Source organism: Notamacropus eugenii, chromosome 1, assembly GCF_028372415.1.
Source record: "Notamacropus eugenii isolate mMacEug1 chromosome 1, mMacEug1.pri_v2, whole genome shotgun sequence".
Classification (NCBI taxonomy): domain Eukaryota; kingdom Metazoa; phylum Chordata; class Mammalia; order Diprotodontia; family Macropodidae; genus Notamacropus; species Notamacropus eugenii.
In genome coordinates this window covers 94,863,233-94,882,990 of record NC_092872.1, presented here as the reverse complement: position 1 = coordinate 94,882,990, position 19,758 = coordinate 94,863,233, and the positions used below count along the sequence as shown (strand labels likewise).

At 35.7% G+C, this 19,758-nt stretch overlaps 1 protein-coding gene across 7 annotated transcripts in view; it reads left to right on the top strand.

The window, feature by feature from the left end:
• Window positions 1-19,758, top strand: part of SNX29 (sorting nexin 29) — a 688,321-nt gene that overhangs the window by 376,187 nt on the left and 292,376 nt on the right. For 5 of the 7 annotated variants that reach the window (XR_011967204.1, XM_072609956.1, XM_072609991.1 and 2 more), the window contains one exon: window positions 8,684-8,800. Coding sequence is in view for 5 of the 7 variants with exons in the window: in XM_072609956.1 (XP_072466057.1) it covers window positions 8,684-8,800 (117 nt within the window). In the remaining 2 variants the exon portion in view is untranslated. Of the gene's footprint in view, window positions 1-8,683; window positions 8,801-13,548; window positions 14,001-19,758 lie in introns of those variants that run through there. The other 2 variants (XR_011967210.1, XM_072609983.1) reach the window with 2 other exon arrangements.

Below are 19,758 nucleotides of genomic sequence, written 5' to 3'. Positions count from 1 at the left end.
GTGAGGAAACTGAGGTCCACAGAAGTAAGTTGACTTGCCCTAGGTCACACAGCTACCCAGTGGCATATTCAGGATTAGAACAGTAGTATCCTGCCTCAGTCTCCTGCTGCTTCTCTCTAAGCACTCTCCTACTCACTATATTTGTGTTTCATCAGTGATCCGTATCTGCCTGTGTGATAGGTAGGGAATGTAGGACAAATGATAAACAGGGATTCTAATATCCTGATCTTGTGCAGCTCTTAGAAAAAAAATAATCATTATAGGAATAATTTATAGTTATAGTCTCCTGTTTAAAAGCTATTTCTGAGTCTTAAATTTTTATTTTCTTTTACCCTGAAGATGTAAAATATTATTCAAGGATTCCTACTATTATAGGAATCTTTAATGTGATACATATATGGGAATATAGCATATTAAAATTCATAGATTTAATGATGTTTAGTTACAGTACTCCATAAAGGTAAATATGGCAATTCCATTGGCTACTAGGAATTATTATTAAAGATTTGATCAGCTTTTTCTCTGTGAAATGAAAGCATTGTCTGATATGGTCCAGACAGTTTTATAGCTTCATGAGAGAAATTAGATTTTGGATAAACACAGGGCGCTGGGATGTTTCTATGTTTAATGCATTTATGGAAAATGATTTTAATGCATTTCCTCCCATTGCAAAATATCGGCTTTGGAAATGGCAGTGAAGTTTATTTAAAGATCCCATTTTGTGGTGCATATTAGCAGGTATTTAGCAGCAATATTGGCAGTTGTATAATTCCTGCCTACTATGTGGTAAATTGATTCACAGCCTTTAGTAGGCTCATGGAGGGCTGATGTGATATCAGTTTGGAAATGTTCACAGAAGTGTTATTAAAGATATTGTGTTTGTTAGAGGCCAAAAGGATATAAGCTAAAGCCTTTTAAGTAGAAAAGAAATATGCAAATTAGATATATTAATTTCATTTCTGTATAAAGAAAAGAGTGATTAAATGGTAGTGAATTATTTTTAATTTTCTAATTATATGGTTCTTGCTACATGCTTTATCAGTTTTATACCATGATTGAAGCCTTCCTTTAAAGAAATAGGGACTGTGGAAATAGGGTCATTGCTGATTATATGAAGTTCCACAAGTTTTAATTAGAAGAATTAGGATTAGAGCTTAGAGCATAATGTGAAGTTTGTTGCTTATCCTGAGTTGTAATATTCTTTGTTTTCAAGGAAGAAACAGAACTTGTCTTCTATTTTAAATTTCATGTCATGCTAAATGATCTCTTCTAGCTATCATTATTATTTATCAAGCATGTTAAGTATAAAGATTACTTTGAATGGATGCAGAGAAATGCGATATAGGTCCTGCCCTTCAGGAACCTGATCTATATAAGAAATAGGACATTACATTATAAGGCAGGTTATATAACTGCTACTTTAATTGTCTAAATTACACAGTCAAAACCATTTACGAATGATTTCACACATATAGGGCCTATAAAAAGAACCTTATGGATTAAGTTTAAGTGAGCCTGGTTCCTTCCCTTGAGAAGTTTCCAGATTGAATTCAACAAGAAAAAGCAATAGGGCACGAACATGACAACACAAACATTGGAAAAATACATGAATACATTAAAATATTTATTAGATTAAAATATAACCTGCTGTTATATTGATATTGAACCACAGTAGTACTGGCATTCTTATTGTAAATGAAAGTAGAAGACATAAACACATTTCAGTCAAATGGAGGAATGGCTCATAGGTTCTCCTTGGAGAGATAAATACAAGGACTGATGGAATCCTCCTTTATTCCAAAGCAGTAAGAAACATCATTTCATGGGACGCTGATCACCTGGTCTGACAGCGCACACAGTGAATGTAAATAGATAGACCACTATGAAAATAATTGCACTTTGTGCATTAACATCTGTTATGGAAAATGAAGAAACAGAGAAACTCTGATGAGGCCCTGTCATTCATTCCAAACTCAACATATACCTTGATGCTTGATGACTTCAATGCCAGGCTAGGCAGAGGGGAAAATTAAGAAATATAAGATGGCAGAAACTTGTAGCTTACTCAGAAGCCTTCCATTAACAAGAATAAATGAACTGTTTGTCATGAATACTTCAAGAAGAAAGATGCAACATTTTGAAAATGACAAGGAACTAACTACTCCATGAAAAATAAAATTGATTGTATCTTAACAGATGTGAAACCTTTGGTAACCTATACTGGAATTATTTTTGAATCTGTGTTCAGTTAGATCATTACTTAATTATCACAAAGATAAAAATAAATATCAAATTAGAAGAAAAATCATGTATTTGTAGCTAAAATGGACCCTGGTAATCCTAATCTTTTCAAATAAGTTGCTGATTCTGTAAAATGAGAATTGGGTTAAGGTATAACAATGACTTTGATTATCACTATTTTTTATGTGGTTAACATATTTAAATAAAAATTGGTAACATTTAAATAATATTTTACTTTATCTCCTTTGATCCTCACAATAGTACTTGGAAGTAAGTACTACTGCTTTAGTTTTTTGGACTTTTTTTGCAGGGGAGGGTTGCCTTTTTTCATTTGGGCCTGTGAGGATCCCAGGGCGGAAAGTTCTTTTGCTTATGAAGATCAGCAGCTCATCTGGAGCAAAATGAAGTTGATAGAATTTCCGTGGTGATAATTTCTCATCATTGAAGATAGTAGAATCATTAAATTTGAAATCTGTCATGTTGATACCACTTGTGCTATATGAGAAAATTGAAATGGCATTAAAAAAAGTGAAACTTGGAAAAGCAACTAAAAGCAAGTGCAAGCAGAAAAAAATCCTTGCACCACTATTTTCAAAATATAGGAATCAATTTTCAGGGCAGTGCAAAGAAGGTTAGGCACCAAATAATTAGAAAAGATCTTAGATGGTGACATTAATATACAAAAAGGGTATTTGTACAGTAGCAAATAATGACATGCATGTGTATTTTCTCATGCCTTTAAAATCTTTGAGAATGATCTGTATATATTAGACTTTCAGAGATGATTAAAAAAATTGACATATTGTTTTCAGTATAACAACAAATATCCAAGCAAACTTGCATACAAAGTTACGTTCTCTCCAGTTTATTTATTTATTGCTGTCTGGAAAGAAGGTTACGGCCTTTAACTTTGAAAAGATAGAACTAATATTGACCATTTTATTTGATCAGTTTTGTTCCTTCTCAATAATTATTGTAGTATTTGTTTTAGTTATTGTGTATAAGGTTCTTTTGACTGTATGTTTTCGTCCTCTGTTATTTCACATGGGTCCTCCAGTTTTTTTCCCCAAATTCTTCATATTCTTCATTCATTGTGATTTACTAATATGTCATATTAAATGCAATTGTTCATTCCAATTATTGGGCACATATTTCCAACTCTTTGTTATAGCAAATGATGTAGATTTTTTTCTTGCTGTTCATAAACCCCCTTAGAGACTGGAATCTCTAGGGCTAAAGATATGAAAAAATTAGCAACTTTTCTTGCATAATTCCAAATTGTTCCCCAGTTCAGTTGAACCAACTCATAGTTCCAACGGCAGAGAATTAGTGTGTCTTTATTCCCATAGCCCAACAATGAATTATCTTATGTTTTCTCTTTTTTCCCCCTAGCTTAATGGTGTGAAGTAGTACTAGATTTCAGAAGTAATTTTCTTCCTCTGATTATATGTTTTGTTCTTCCTCATCTGAAAGGATGGAAGAAAATACCTTTTCACCAAGAAAGTGACCTTCTCTGGTCTTATTTTTTTCCCCTTTTTTGGGCATTTCCCAGTCAGTTACTTGACTTTTGAGTCCTTTGTCAAGAGGAGGGTATACTCTGGGGACCTGTAAGTTCCCAGTTCCTCCAAGGTGGAGCAGTCAAGGGAGAGGAGTTCACTCCTCTCCTGGCCTGTGCTCTGGTCTGGGAGTTACTGCAAGCTTTTCTACCCCTGTATCTGTGAGTATGATTCCCTCTGCACAAGTGCTTCCAGCTCCAGCTCCAGCTCCAGCTCGTCAGTGCTCCTCCTCACCCCAGGGCCGCCTCTCAGGGCTGAGATGCAGATCAGCTGCTCGATTCCCCCAGGGTCTTTAGACAGAGGGCTACAAAAATGGATGCTGCAGCCCTGGGGCTACTGGGCCAGAAAGAGCTTTCTCACTAACGTTTGAAGCTGTCTTTAGTGTTTGTGGGTTGAGCAATCTGGGAACTGCAGCAACTCCCTGTGATTCCACCCCCTGAGGCCTGCTGCCATCCTGTCTGAGCTGTTCCAAGCCGTGCTGGGCTCTATGGGCTGCACTGTGCTCCAAGACTGGTGGGATAGACCTTCCTTGTCGGCCTTCCAGGCTGCCTTGCTCTGGAAATCTCTTTCACTCTGACCTTTTGTGGCTTCTACTGCTCCAGAATTTGTTTAGAGTCATTCTTTACAGGTATTTTATGGGCTGTGGGAGGAGAGCTCTTACAGGTCATCCTTCTACTCCGCCATCTTGGCTCTGCCCCCGGAAGTAATTTTCTTAAGGAGACTTTCATCTTTAGTCATACAGTTGACTAACAATACACCATCTTTATCAGTTACTAGTTACCAAAGCAATATTGTAATATGCAGCTTTAAGTGGTCTTCTTCAATGAGGAATCTCCTGTGCATATTTTGTATAGAGATTATAAAAGCTTTATGTGTAACAAATAGGCACTCAGATACTGAACCTGTACCTATGAAATGTTAAAAGACATTGATGATTATCCACTAAATGAGACTGAGTATGAGTGGCTATGCTGTTACGAGAATCAGGAAAGAGAGCATGGTTTCAAAAGAACAACAGGTGGTAGAGAGGAGGTTGGTTAGCAGAGTCAAAAATTATATAAGTCAAGTAAAATGAGGACTAAGAAGAACCTGTCACATTTGGCGATTAAAAATGAAGCATTTGGGGGGCAGTTTTGGAGAGAACAGTTTTAAGGGGGTGATGGGATTAGAATCTTGATTTAAAGTATTTGAAAGTTTATGGGAAGTGAGGAGTTAAGGCAAGATCCTCAAATAGCTTTTTATATAATTTGAGTATGAAAGGGATCAGTGACATGGATGATTGCTTGAGGGAGTGGAAGAATTGAGTGATTTTTAAAAGGATGGTCAGATCTTGTTTGAGGTAGATGTTGAGAGGCCAATTAATAAGGAACGAAGACAAAAAAAGGGGAGACCTAGCAAGGGGTAAATTACTAGGGAAGACTGAGAGGGATGAGATTGAGGGCATAAAGCCTTAACCTTGACAAGAAAAGGAGTCACCAGTTCTTCATCAGGGACTGGAGCAAAGAACCGAAGAGCAGAGGTTGCTGAGTGGTGGAGGCTGAGGGAGGGCCTGGAATTGATGGTAAGGAGCAAGTAGTTTGTCTTTTCTTGGCTCCTGGCTCTGTGTGAAGTTCATGAGGGAACGTATGCTTGATGCTAGAGGAGAATAACGAATGAGTAATGGTAGGAGATTTTAAGTGATAGGGATAGAGAGAGGAGATGGAATTTTCCTAGCCATAGAATAGAGAAATAATATCTCTTACAACTAGTTATAACTCTCAAGAATGATTCATTGAATAGGATTATAACATTTTTTTTTGTAATGGAAACAATGGAAAAACAGACAAAACTTTTATTAGGTGTTTACTGTGTATCAGGTACTATGTTAGATTTTGCTTTTGAATCTCTGTTCTGCCATCGTGTGACCATGGGCATGTTATTTAAATTCTTTGAGGTTAAATTTATTTATAAAACAAGAGGAAAGAACTAGGTGTCCTTTAGGAACCTTTCTACCTCCAAAGCTAGGATGCTATGAGGAGGGGACATTGTGCTGAGGATGTAGGTCTGTAAACACTTGATGATCAAGTCCCCATGGACCTGAATGGTATATTCAGTTGTACCATTTTCTTTGCCTCATCTAAAGATAATGGCGAATGATGCACAATCAGAAGATTCCTTGTCCATGGGAGCATGTGCTTTAGTCTGGCCTGGTAAATGAGACCCTTCTTTTGCTAGAGGTCCTGCTATGAAGTCTGGTTTCTGTGTGTCTCATCCTGGACTGTGTCCTGGACTGGAGAGGTTTGGTGTTGGAACCTCTAAGCCAGACTGGAGACGTAGTGGTGAGCAGCCTGACATGTGGTACTCTGGTCAAGCAATGGTAGTTTCCACATTTGTCAGCATAATAGTGATGAAAATCAGCCTTGTTGCAATGAGACTGAACTAGGGGTGGGAGGGTAAGGAAAGGGACTTAGTGCAAACAGTAAGCAGGCTGGAACTAAAGGTGTCACTCTCATCAACCAAGTACTTCCCTACATCTTTCAGACTTATAATGGCAGCTCTTCTGGCTTGTGTTTCACCTCTCCTACCTCTCCTGACTCTGTTGTGTTTCCTTGGTGGATTTTAAGTTTTTGGAAATAAAGCCTTGCCACATATTTGCAACACAAAGCGGCTACTCTGAGTGGGAAGGAAGGGACGTCATCAACCTAAAGGAGACCAGTATTAGTATCTAGATTAACTTAATGAATACAGATAGTTTGTTGGTATACCAGTGAAGATACAGGGTTAGTAATTAGGAGAGGAAATAATACATACATTGAATTTGGTTCTGTATGTGGTGAAGGCAAAAATCTCTTGATTGATCTATCCTTAAATTTGTGTTCTGCAGGAGAAAGGCCCATTTTTCTTTACCCTTTCTTTCCCATAATTGGTTTGAGATACCATTTAGTTCATTTGCTCAATGCTTAAAGTTTAAAATATTATAATACTTTTTAACTCTTTATTGAAAAATAATGAGGTTATTATTTCAAATAGGAGTTTCCACTTCTTGACATCTGATCCTGACTTGCACTTAAAATCAGTTCCAGATACCATTTAGAAAGATACACATTAAAAGGCTATTTTTTCCTATATTCAAAATCAAACTTTTATCATTCTGTACCATGGAAGATTTTTGTCTCCTTCCTTGACCTTTTTTCAAGGTCTGACTTCATCTGAAGCTGCTTGAAGGCCATTTCTTAACTGTATCTCAAAAGTAGCCCTAGAGAATTTCTCTTAGCTGTCTTAATTTTATTATATCCATGTTATACTTTAATTGTAGGCCTGTATTTAACTAAAGACCTTTGATTTATTATAATCAGTAGGGGAAAATAATTTATTAGAATTTGTTTTCTATTTATTTAACATTATGGAGAGTGGTTATTTTTGTGTCTAGATATTATCATGATAAAATAGTTGTTAACTTTGTGCAAATCACTGGGGAATATTAAAAGATTTAGTTGCAGCCGTTAGGTGGCACAATGGATGTAACACTGGACCTCAAATCAGGAAGACTTGAATTCAAATATTACTTCAGACACTGTCTAGCTTTGTGACCTTGGGCAAGTCACTTAACCCCTATCTGCCTTAGTTTTCCATCTGTAAAACGGGGATAATAATAACATCTACTTCCCAGAATTTCAGACTGCATGGATTAAATGATGTAATTGTGAAATGCTTAGCACAGTGCCGGATATGAAATAAGCATTACCTAAAATGTTAGTTATTACATAACATTATCCCAGTCCTTAAGGAATCGGATCCATATAGAAAATATGGCACAATAGCAGATCAAGTTACTACTCTGGGACTTAAAAGAGTGCTTTATAGTGGAATGAGACCATCCCGTTCAATCAGAAATTATAAATCTTTCCCTGATGTGTTCAAGGAAAGGCTGTATAGCTTAATTAGATACTGTGTAGTTTAATTAGAAGCAGTGTGGAGGGGGAGATGGAAAGGATGATGGGGCAATACCTAGTACCCAATCTGAGGTAGTAGATAGTAGCGTCCACTTCCACAGAGCTACTGGAAGAACAGGAGCGATACAAGCAAAAATGTCACCAGAGCAGGAGGGGAAAGTCCACTATGGTCCTGTCAGATGCTGTCCCTCATCTGACATGTTATTATACCAAGCTTTTACCACTTCTCTAGGTACAGTGAATGGGACTCCTGATTCCATCATCACCCTACACATGACTAGTTGAGGAATGTAGAAGAGAACTAGGGATTTTAGAAAGAGGGGAGGAATATCATCCCATTGGCTTGGAAACTGGAGGTTTGTAGCATCCAGGCATAAAAAAAATCAAGTGGAAAAGATGCCATGTGGGAGAAGGGGCCATGAGGTAACTTATCACCAGAGAGTTTAAGCTCAGAAAACCAGAGATTTTTCTGGATTATCACAGTGTAACTATTCTAAGATTGCAATATATATTTAACAGATAGCTTTGAATATACGAATTTACTTATCAAAAAAGCAGCCATGTTTTCTCATCTGAATTAACTCAAGAAAGAGTTTTAGATTTGGAGTCAAAGGACCTGAGTCTGAATTCTTGGCTCTACGAGTTATTGCCAGTATGATCTTAAGTCACTTTACCTCATTTGACCTTAGTTTCATTTGGTGTAAAATGAGTGGATTGTATTAAATGACTGCTAAAATTTCCAGTTTTAAATCCATACATCTGTAATCCAGTAGTCTCAAAACTAAGGTTGTCATTTGACTTGGAGATTTGCTTCTTGAGTTTTTTTCCTTTTCAGTAGGCATTGCTTCTTTCATTGTATTTATAGACTCAGTGCCTAGTGAAATATCTGGCACATGGAAATGCTTAAAAAATACTTGGTGATTGATTGACTGATTGGGGTTATATATTTTTCAGGTGGCAGAAATGCATGGAGAACTTATCGAGTTCAATGAGCGACTACACCGAGCTCTGATTGCTAAGGAAGCTCTTGTCTCCCAGATGAGACAGGAACTCATTGATCTTCGAGGACCAGTAAGTATTTTGTATGTGAAATTCCCAAGGTTTGTGGTTAGAATATTTACGAAACTTCGATCCCTTTAGTTAATAGAACTGCAAAGCCTGTGGCCCTCCATTTTCCTTGCCATTTCAGTCTTTTGATTACATTAGGGAAAAAGCATATAGTAACCACTTATTTCTCTTCCTTATATTTGTTAGTTTCTGTGATTAAAAGTTAGCAAGCAGTAGTAAATACAAACAGCTGGCCTTGGAGTCAGAGAGAAATGAGTGTAAGCCTTGCTTCTACTTATAAGTAGTGTTACTACGGGCAAGTCACCTGACTTCTGTAAATTACAGACCAATTACTGATCTTCATTGAAGGAATTTTTCCACTGGTGTTTCTTTATATTAATGAAATTTTCTTAATGAATTTAGAGAATTTATTATTTACTTATGTTAACAGTAAAAGCAAGTCAACAAGCATTTATTAACTTTAATTTAACTTTATTTCCAAGTATTCACATTTGAAAGATTAACTTAATCATAGAAAATGTCTATAACAGCTTAACAGTTGTTCCCTCCGTGACTTTCTCTTTATTATCCATTCCCTTCTGTATGAGTGCATATATTGTGTATGTGTATATAGTAGATACAATGTATCTGCTGTCTGCTTGTGCTTTCTTCATTCCATGTTACCTCATACTAATCTCTCTAAATTTCTTTAGATATCCCCTATTTTTATGTTAAATTGTTATTGCTCCACTTAATTGATAGATCAGGGTCCACTTAGCCCTTTATTGAACATTCTTTATGTTTCCAAATAATTCTATTATCTATTTTCATATTTCAGGGTTTTGGGGGGTTTGGTTCTTTTTTTGGATAGTGTACTTAGCTTATTTTCCTCACCATGGAATTATTGGCTTAAAATATTTTTCAAAACATTTTCTGACTCATGTATTTCCAGATATGGCTAAAAAAGATTATGGTTAATTTACAAATTTACCAAATATGTATCCATTTTTCCATAACCTTGCCAGAATTGAGTTTCATGGCTTTTTGTTGCTTTTATTGATTCATATGTGTTTTTCTTATAGTGCAATTGAAAACATTTTAAGTGGTAGCTCAAATAAATGTATATGCTCAGGTGTAAATTACTTATTCATATCCTTTGCCTGTTTAAAGGAGACTAGATATTGCCCTTGAATTTTTAATCAATTCCTTATATGTTTTAAATGTTAATTTTCATTAGTTGTGTTTGCCCTAAACTCTCCCCGGTTCTTAAATATTAAATATATGGCTGTCATGCAGAACTTTATGATTTTTATAATAAAATCTTTCGTACACCATCTCTAATAATTTCGCCCGTGTGATTAAAAAATTAAATTTTGTTTGCTTTTCACAATTAAGATATATAAACTTCATTTTTATAACTTTTGTGGTCACAATTCTGTGACGTAGCTTTAATTTTCTATGTTATGTGGTTTGAAGTGAGAGATGTAAATTCTTTTTTTTTTGTATGTATCTGTCCATTTTCTGACCGTTTCTAGCAAACACTTATTTAATAATGAAGCATTTATTTAGTGTTTATTTTCTGCTGATTTTTTGAAAACTCATCTTTTTTAATGTCTAATATTGTTTATTTTTGGAATTTTGTCAATTCCACTTTTTAAAATTTTTTTTGCTTAGTACCAGTTAATTTTGATTATAATTGTTTTATTTAGTGCTTCAGTTCAAGAAGGGTTAGGGTTACCTTCATCGTCATTTTTTCCCTTCTCATGTTAATCCTTGATAGTCTTGCCTTTTTTTTTTCCACATAAGTTTTAATATACTATTATTCAGTTCTGTAAAAGAAACCATAGTCTTTTGAATGGTATCAGCTTACATTTCTAAGTTAATTTGGGGGCTAGCATTTTTACATTGCTTTGTCTCATGCTTCAGGCTTGGATTTTCTTTAAAAGATTCTTATCGATATCTTTTGTTTTTATATTGCCTTCATTCAGAATATATCCCCCTCTTAACTCCTGTGAACTATGCCATATAAAAAATGATTTAAAAAGAGAGGGAAAAGAGTTCAATAAAACAAGTAATAAAAACAATAAAACAATATATCTAGCAAGTCTGCTGTTGTATGCACCGATTCACATCCATAGCTCCCCACTCTTCAATGGAGGGAGAGAAAGGGGGTGTATTGTCTCATCTCTTCTTGGGGCCATTCAAGCTTTGTCATAATTTTAGGAAGTTCATTTTAGAGCTTTTTGGTCACAAGTGTATGTCAGTGCAATAATTTACATCTTCTATTATTTCTGTCAATGTACTTTTATAATTCTTTTTACTAAAATCATGTACATGTCCATATAAAGTAATTTCATAGACATTTTTTGCCTCCCTGTTATTGGAGTTGATTTTTTTCTTAAAACAATACTTTATCTGATTTTATTGGTATGATCTTGATGTTGTTCAGTAGTTTCAGTTGTGTCTAATTCCTTGTAACCCCTTTTGAGATTTTTCTTGGCAAAGATACTAGAGTGGTTTGATATTCCCACAATACTGAAATTCAAGTAAATTTATTAGTTTTATTCCATATATAGTTTAATTCATCTCTGTTACTTTTTTTGCTGAGACCACTGGATTTTCTTGTTAAACAACCATATCAGCTATTAATAATAATATTTTATCTTTCAAGGATATTTACCTTTCAGTTTCCTAAGTTATTTCCTCTGACATCTTTTTTTCCCATTCTTACTATAGTTGTTAGAATTTTTATTGCTATGGTAATTAGAAGTGGTGAAATTATTCCTCTCCCTTCTTTTACCTTGCCATAGAATGTTCTTTAGGATTATGGTTTATAGAGTTAGAGTTAGAAGGGACCTGAGAAGCCATCTCATTTCACACTTTCGTTTTCCAAATCAGGAATATAATTCCCAGAAAGGTCAAGTGATTTGCCCAAGGTCACTTCCTAGGAAAGCTTTGGGTTTGAAATAGATATTTTGTATTATTTTTATGAAAAAAATTCTTTTTCTATTTTTTTTGTGTTTGTGATGTGGTTTTCTTTTTCTTCAGTATCTTGAATGGATAATGAATCTCTGTGAGTCTCAGGCAACTCTTTAGAACTTATTCATGATAGTTATGACCTTTGGGGGAAGAAGTTTGCTCTCTAGGAGTTCCCCTCACTGATGTGTATATCATATTTGCATATAATAATTATAATAATAGTTTTCCTAATACTGAGCCTTTGCCTCTCTCTCTCTCCATATATATATGTATGTGTTTATTTATATGTGTGTATCTACATATACATATAGATATATAATTTAGAGCTTTTGTGTTTATATTTATTGAGATCAACCTATAGTTTCTTTGCATTGGGTCTTTTGAATCAGTGCCATAATTCCCTAATAATTATAATTGGGTAGCATTCCATCTTTCACTGTTTCTAGAAACAGTGTAGTATCAGAATGGTTTTGTTCTGTGAAGATTTGAGAACATTCATCCATGAATCCATTTGGGTGAGATGAGTCTTTTTCTCTAGGTAATTTATTATTGACTTTTCTTTTTTTCTGATGGTGACTATTTAAGTTCCTTACTTCTTATTTCTTCTGATTATTTTTGGTAATTTACATCTGTTCAGCTATTCAGTCATTTCATTTAAGTTGTAAAAATTTTTAGGACAAAGGCGTTGTAGTGCTAATGTGATATTCACAGCACCTACAGTGTCTGTGAATATCCCAGTGCAATTCTAAATCGTGAACTAAAACAGATTTTTCACATGGAAGACATAACCAAACCATTTATTCAGATACCAGAAATACATCATAGCAACAAAGAATCTATACACAATATCAATGCAGGGGGCAACACCATCCCCAAGCCTTCCCCCTGCGAGGCTTCCCACAAACCAGCTCCCATAAACAAATCACAAACAAGTTCTTTCACTCATGCTAGCCAGCTATCTACTTGCCTAGTTCTGACTGGACTCATGACCACATTTCCTCTCAGCTGTGCTTTAGCTCTGCCTCTTCCTATTCCACCCTTCCTGCTCTACCCCTTCAGCAAACTCCTCCCACCACAGGCTCCATGTGACTCAGCCTTCCATGTAACCCAGGCAGGTCACATGGGCCCATTAATGAATGGGAAAGATCTTCTCATTTAAGTTACTGTTACAGGTATGTATAACATTCCTTGATAGTTGTTTTTCTTTCATAATTGTTGTAAGCGTTCCCGTTTTCGTGTCTAATTTTGGTGATTTGTGTTTTCTTTTTCCATTTTTAATTTAAATTTAGTGATGATTTATTAGTTTCATTGCTCTTTTAAAAGCCCAGCTTTTGATTTTACTTATTAATTCGTTTGAAATGTTTATTAACATTTTCTATTACATTTATTTCTGCTCTGATCTTCATTTTTCCTACTTTCATTAGACTTATACTTTGTTCTTTTCATAGTGTTCTGTGGTACAGATTTAATTTAGATCCTATTTTTTTTCCTCTTTACTGTAGATAAACTCTACTAAACTGCTCTAAATTTGGCATTAAGTACTTCTTTGAATACATAGCATACGTTTTGTTAAATGCTTTTCATAGTATTATATTTCAAATATCCTGGTATTTTTAATTTCTTCTTTAAAAGCTTAGTTGCTATTTAATGTTTTTTTACCATGTAGCCCTGATGGGGTGCAAACTCTGGGAACCCCCTTGAACTCCCCTTGAATCTTCCCACTTAATATGACTTTTCATGCCCAAATCTGTTACCCTTAACCTAGCCTAACCCTCCATTTTCTGTTACCCCAGGATTGCCTGCAGCTGTTTCCCACCCCTGATCACATCACAATTCCACTCTCTTGGTTCTGACTTCTATTCACCCCAGCACCATCAAGATCCTCCTTAGACTTCTCCTCAAGCCTCCCTAAACCCCTCCTCCCATCACCCCAGACTACTAGACCATCCACAGATCCCTCCCACAATGTTTCTGTATAAAATATCCTTCTTGTCTCCATGAAGGTGCTCAGATTCAGTCTAACTCAAATTCAATCTGGCCCACTTGTTAATACAAACATCACAAATGGTGAGGCTTCTTAAGAGTCAGCCCAATATGGTGGATCTTAAATAAACTTTGTTTATCTTTGGCTAAAAGAAGTTTTGAGTTGAATTCATTTGGGCAGGATCCTGGGGTATTGGTATTTTGGGGTCCCAAGCACCCCAAATCTCAGCATATGTTTCTCTGACATCAACAGCACTATAGGTTTTACTTAAGTAATTATTTATTTTTAATTTTATTGAGCTATGCTGTAAATGTCATATAGTGTATAATTTCTTGCTTTTTGAATTTATCCAAGTATAATCAGTGAAAGTGTGAAAGTTCTTCACAAAAACATGTGTTCTCTGCTTCTTCCATTTAATTTTGTTTATATGTCTGTTATTTTCAGTTTAAAAATATGTGGTTATCTCTGATTTCTTTGTTAATCCTTTTATTTCAGTACTTCAAGAAAAATTTCTTGTAATTTCTTGAAATTTCTTGTAATTTCTTTAGAGTAGGTATTCTCTCCACCAATCCAGATTAAAGACTTGTGACATATCAGAAGATGGTTTTATGTGGCTCTCTGGCCAAAGAAATTAATCACCTAATGGCCAGCTTTCTAGTGGTAAGCTGCTCTATTTCTTACATATTTTTCTGTACTGCAGACTCTGCTTCCACCCCAACACTCCAACTTCCTGGTCTGGGACCCTTGGCTTCTAACTGGTAGGCATGTACCTGATCTTGCCAAGTCATAGATCAGTCAAACTACATGCATACCATGTGCCTACCCTTAATCCTTTCCCTCTATCTAGTAGTACTCTTGCCCTGTCCTGGGCTTCTTGCAACATCTAGAGCAGATGCAGATTCACCAGCTGACCATCTCTTCATTATCCGTTCTTCATCCCATTTCCAACTCTGGCTCTAAAAATAGTAATCAAATCAATATTACCAAGATACTTCTTCCTGACTACCACCTCCTTATCCTTATATGCATTATCTTCCCCTCTTGGAGTATAAGCTCCTTTGAATGAACAGCTCTTAAATTGTTCAATTACAGACTGTTAGAAAGAATGCTCTAAATCACTAATAATAAATTCAAGTCAAAACAAGCCTGAAGTTTGACCTCATAACAGACAGAGTGGAAAAGATGAAAAAGATGGGAATAATCAATGTTGGAGGGGTTGTGGAAAGACAGGGATTGTTGATGGAGCTGTAAATTAGTATAACCATTCTGAAAAAAGAGAATAGGCTGTGATCAGTAATGTTGAAAGGATTTCCCAAATTAAATAGATCATAGGCCCATGTATTATTGAAATATATATTTGTTATATAAAAACATGAGGAATGTTAAATGAAATGTTCATTTTTTTGAGGTTTTATGGTTTGAATTCAGTCTTATCTGATATCATTGCCCATTTTACCTTATCCTTTGTGATGATAAGTATATTCAGGGGTGGAGCCAATATGGTGGAGTAGAAGGATGAACCTGTAGAAGCTTTCACCCTACAGCCCATAAAATACCTATAAAAAATGACTCCAAACAAATTCTAGAGCAGCATAAGCCACAAAATGACAGGGTGAAAGAGATTTCCAGCCCAAGACAGCCTAGAAGGCCAACAGGTAAGGTTTATCACACCAAGCTCGTTAGAGAGCACAGCCCATAGAGCCCATCCCAACTGTGGCCACGTGGCACGCAGCATGGACAGGACCATCTGCTTCAGGATGTGGAATCACAGGGATCAGCTGGAATTCCCAGATTTCTCAACTTACAAATGCCAAAGACAGCTTCAAAGGTCAGTGAAAAAGCTCTTTCACCTGGGTGAAAAGGGAATGCAGTCTAGCCCTGGCCCCAGGCAGTGGCAGCATCCATTTTTGAACCCCTCAGCTTAAAGACCTTGGGAGAATCAAGCAGTTGATCTGGATCTCAGCCCCTGAATGGCAGTCCTGGGGTGAGGAGGAACTCTGGCTGGTGGAGCTGATGGAGGCTCTGCAGAAGAAATTCTACTCACAGATCCTGGGCAGAAAAGCTTATGATTGTTCCCAGACCAGAGCGCAAATCAGAGGAGGAGTAAACTCTTCTCCCTTGATTGTGCCACATTGGAGGAACTGAGAACTTACAGGTCCCCAGAGTATACCCTCCTCTTAACAAAGGACTCAAAAGTCAAGTAACTGACTGGGAAAATACCCCAAAAAGGGAAAAAAGTAAGACTATAGAAGGTTACTTTCTCAGTGAACAGGTTTTTTCCTCCATCCTTGCTGAAGAGTAAGAACAAAGCATATCATTAGAGGAAGACATAGGCTTCTTCATCCAAAACCTCCAAAATAAATTTGCAATGGTCTCAGGCCATGGAAGAGCTCAAAAGAGATTTTGAAAATCAAGGAAGAAAGGTGGAGGAAAAATCAGGAAGAGAAATGAAAGTGATGCAAGAAAATCATGAAAAGAGACCCCCCAAAATGCTGAAGAAAATAATACTTTTAAAAATAGACAACTCAAATGGCAAAAGAGGTCCAAAAAGAAAATGAGGAGTAGAATGCTTTAAAAAGCAGAATTAGCCAAATGGAAAAGGAGATTCAAAAGCTCACTGAAGAAAATAGTTCTTTAAAAATTAGAATGGAGCAGAGAAACCAAGAAATTACAAAACAAAACCAAAAGAATGAAAAAATAGAAGACATTGTGAAATATCTCATTTGAAAAACAACTGACTTATAAAATAGATCCAGGAAAGACAAATTAAAAATTATGGGACTACCTGAAAGCTATGATCAAAAAAAAGAGCATAGACATTATCTTTCATGAATTATCAAGGAAAACTGCCCTGACATTCTAGAACCAGAGGGCAAGATAAATATTGAAAGAATTCACCGATCACCTGCTGAAAGGGATCTGAAAAGAACAACTCCTAGGAATATTGTAGCCAAATTTTAGAGTTCCCAGGTCAAGGAGAAAATATTGCCAGCAACCAGAAAGAAACAATTCAAGTATTGTGGAAATACAGTCAGGATAACACAAGATCTAGCAGCTTCTACATTAAGGGATTGAAGGACTTGGTATATGATATTCCAGAAGTGAAAGGAACTAGGATTAAAGCCAAGACTCACCAGCCCAGCAAAACTGATTATAAAACTATAGGGGAAAAAGTGGTCATTCAATGAAATAGAGGACTTTCAAGCATTCTTGATGAAAAGACCAGAGCTGAAAAGAAAATTTGACTTTCAAGCACAAGAATCAAAAGAAACATGAAAAGGTAAACAGGAAAGAGAAATCATAAGGGATTTACTAAAGTTGAACTGTTTACCTTCCTACATGGAAAGATAACATTTGTAACTCTTGAAACTTTTCTCAGTATTTGGGTAGTTGGAGGGATTATACACACACACACACACACACACACACACACACACACACAGGGCACAGGGTAAGTTGAATAGAAAGGGATGATACCTAAAAAAAATTAAGGGGTAAGAGAGAAATATATTGGGAGGAGAGAAGGAGAAATGGAATGGGGCAAATTATTTCTCATAAAAGAGACAAGAAAAGCTTTTTCAATGGAGGGGAAAAGGGGTGTGGCGAGAGGGGAAAAGTGAAGTTTACTCTCATCACATTGGTTTAAAGAGGGAACAACATGCACACTCAATTTGGTATGAAAATCTATCTTACCCTGCAGGAAAGTAAGGGAAAAGGGGATAAGTGGGGTATGGGGGGGATGATCAAAGGGAGGACAAATGAGAGGAGGGAGTAATTAGAAGCAAACACTTTAGAGGGAGGGACAAAGTCAAAATAAATGGGGGCAGGATAGGATGGAGGGAAATTAGGCTTTCACAACATGACTGTTATGGAAGTCTTGCAAAACTACACATATATAACATATATTGAAATGCTTGCCTTCTTAGTGGGGATAGGTGGGGAAGGAGGAAAGGAGAGAAATTGGAACTCAAAATTTTGAGAACAAATGTTGAGAGTTGTTTTTGCATACAACTGGGAAATGAGAAATATAGGTAATGGGGTATAGAAATCTAACTTTCCCTACAAGAAAAGAGAGAAGATGAGGATAAGGGAAAGGAGGGGTGCGATAGAAGGGAGGGCATATTTGGGGAAGGGATAATCAGAATGTATGGCATTTTGGGGTGGGAGGAGGGGAGAGATGGGGAGAAAATTTGAAACTGCAAATCCTGTGGAAATGAATATTGAAAACTAAAAATAAATAAATTAATTAAAATAACAAAAAATAAGTATATTCAAATTCTTTCCTAACTCCACGAATTATAATGCATATCTGAAATTCCAAATTGTTTGTTTCTATTTTTAAAAATTCAATTATATTTTATTTTCACTTTAGAATTTTCTCTTTTCCACATCTCCCTGCTTTTGTTGTTGAGTCATTTCAGTTGTGTCCCACTTTTGAGGGTTTTCTAGGCAAACATCCTGGGAGTGGTTTACTATTCCCTTTAGCTCATTTTACAGATGAGGAACTAAAGCGAATATGGTAAGTGACTTGCTCAGGATCACACAGCAAGTAAATGTCTGAGACCAGATTTGAACTCAAGAAGATGAGTCTTCCTGACTAGAGGCCTTTACACTCTATCCACTGTGCCATCTAGTGGCCCTCTCCCTCCTCTACCCATGGAGGAAGTAAGAAAAACAAAACCCATTACAAGTATGTATGATGCAATATAACAAATTTCCACATTAGCCATATCTCTTCCCTCCCCCAATATGCTTCCTTCTGCACTTGAGTTTACATATCTTTCTATTCTGTTCTTTCCTTTTCCTTTCTTTTCAGCTGATAGGAGGGAAGTGATTTGTGATTTCATTGTCATAGGGAGTCCCCCTGTGAGGAACTTCTTTTTATCAATGCAGATTGGCATCTGCTGTGAAACTCATGATCTTAAAGGACTGTCTAACATCTCTGCTGTTCTTCAATGAATATAATAGACTCAAAATATCTTAGTGTCTTTGTTGAGAGGAATTCTTCCTGGTTTGCAGGGACCTTTTAAATGGTGGACTTTAGGAAATATATATATATATATATATATATATATATATATATATATATATATATATATATATATATATATATATATATATATATATATATAAGATCTTATTTTTCTTCTTTTTTCAAATAAAATGTCCATATTGGTGTGATATGTAATATTAAGATCTAATCTTGTGCTTTTATGACATCTATATTTTTCACTAATTGAGCTATTTTTATTTTATGCATTTGGAATGGTTCTTTGATACATTCTTATTCCTCATCAGCAGTTTAAGAATATTTTCTTTTGTTTCTATCATTTTGAAACTTAATAATTATATTCTTAGAGACATGAATTTTGGATTTTTTGGTCATAGGGTAATATGATTTTCCTCCCAGATATACATTTCTTACTAATTTAAAGATTTTTTCTGTTTCTCCTAATTTTACCCCCAAATTGACCACCATATTATTTTTAAAAAAAGAGATTCAATCAAGTTTTCCTAGGGATTGTGATCAGTTTCTTCAAGAAAATATTCTAATTTTACTTTCTTTCCTATTCGATGACTTCTAGAATTCTAGTTAATCTAATATTTGACTTCATGGATCTTAGGAGTCTTTTACTTTATTACCATATTGTCATTCATCTTTTAGTAAGTTTTATGACATTTTGTACCTATTCTTTGATTTTTATTCTCTGCTACTTCATTACTGATAAAGTGCCAAGTGTGTGTCCTAGGTCATCTCAAAAGAATTCACTTAGCCAGTCTCCAAATCAAGTAAAGGCATTTATTCCAGATAACACACCTAGCAGGCCCATTTGCCCAGGGTATTTGCTCTTTTGCCTTGTTAGTTCTGGTGGTTCATAGACCAGTGTACTTGAAGCTCATTATCTCCTCAAGTGGCTCTAAGTGGTCCTTGAGATAATGGGCTTCTTATTGACCACTCTATTTGAATCTCACCAGTTGCTATTTAAAATTCAACAATATTGTTTTTTGTAAATTGTGC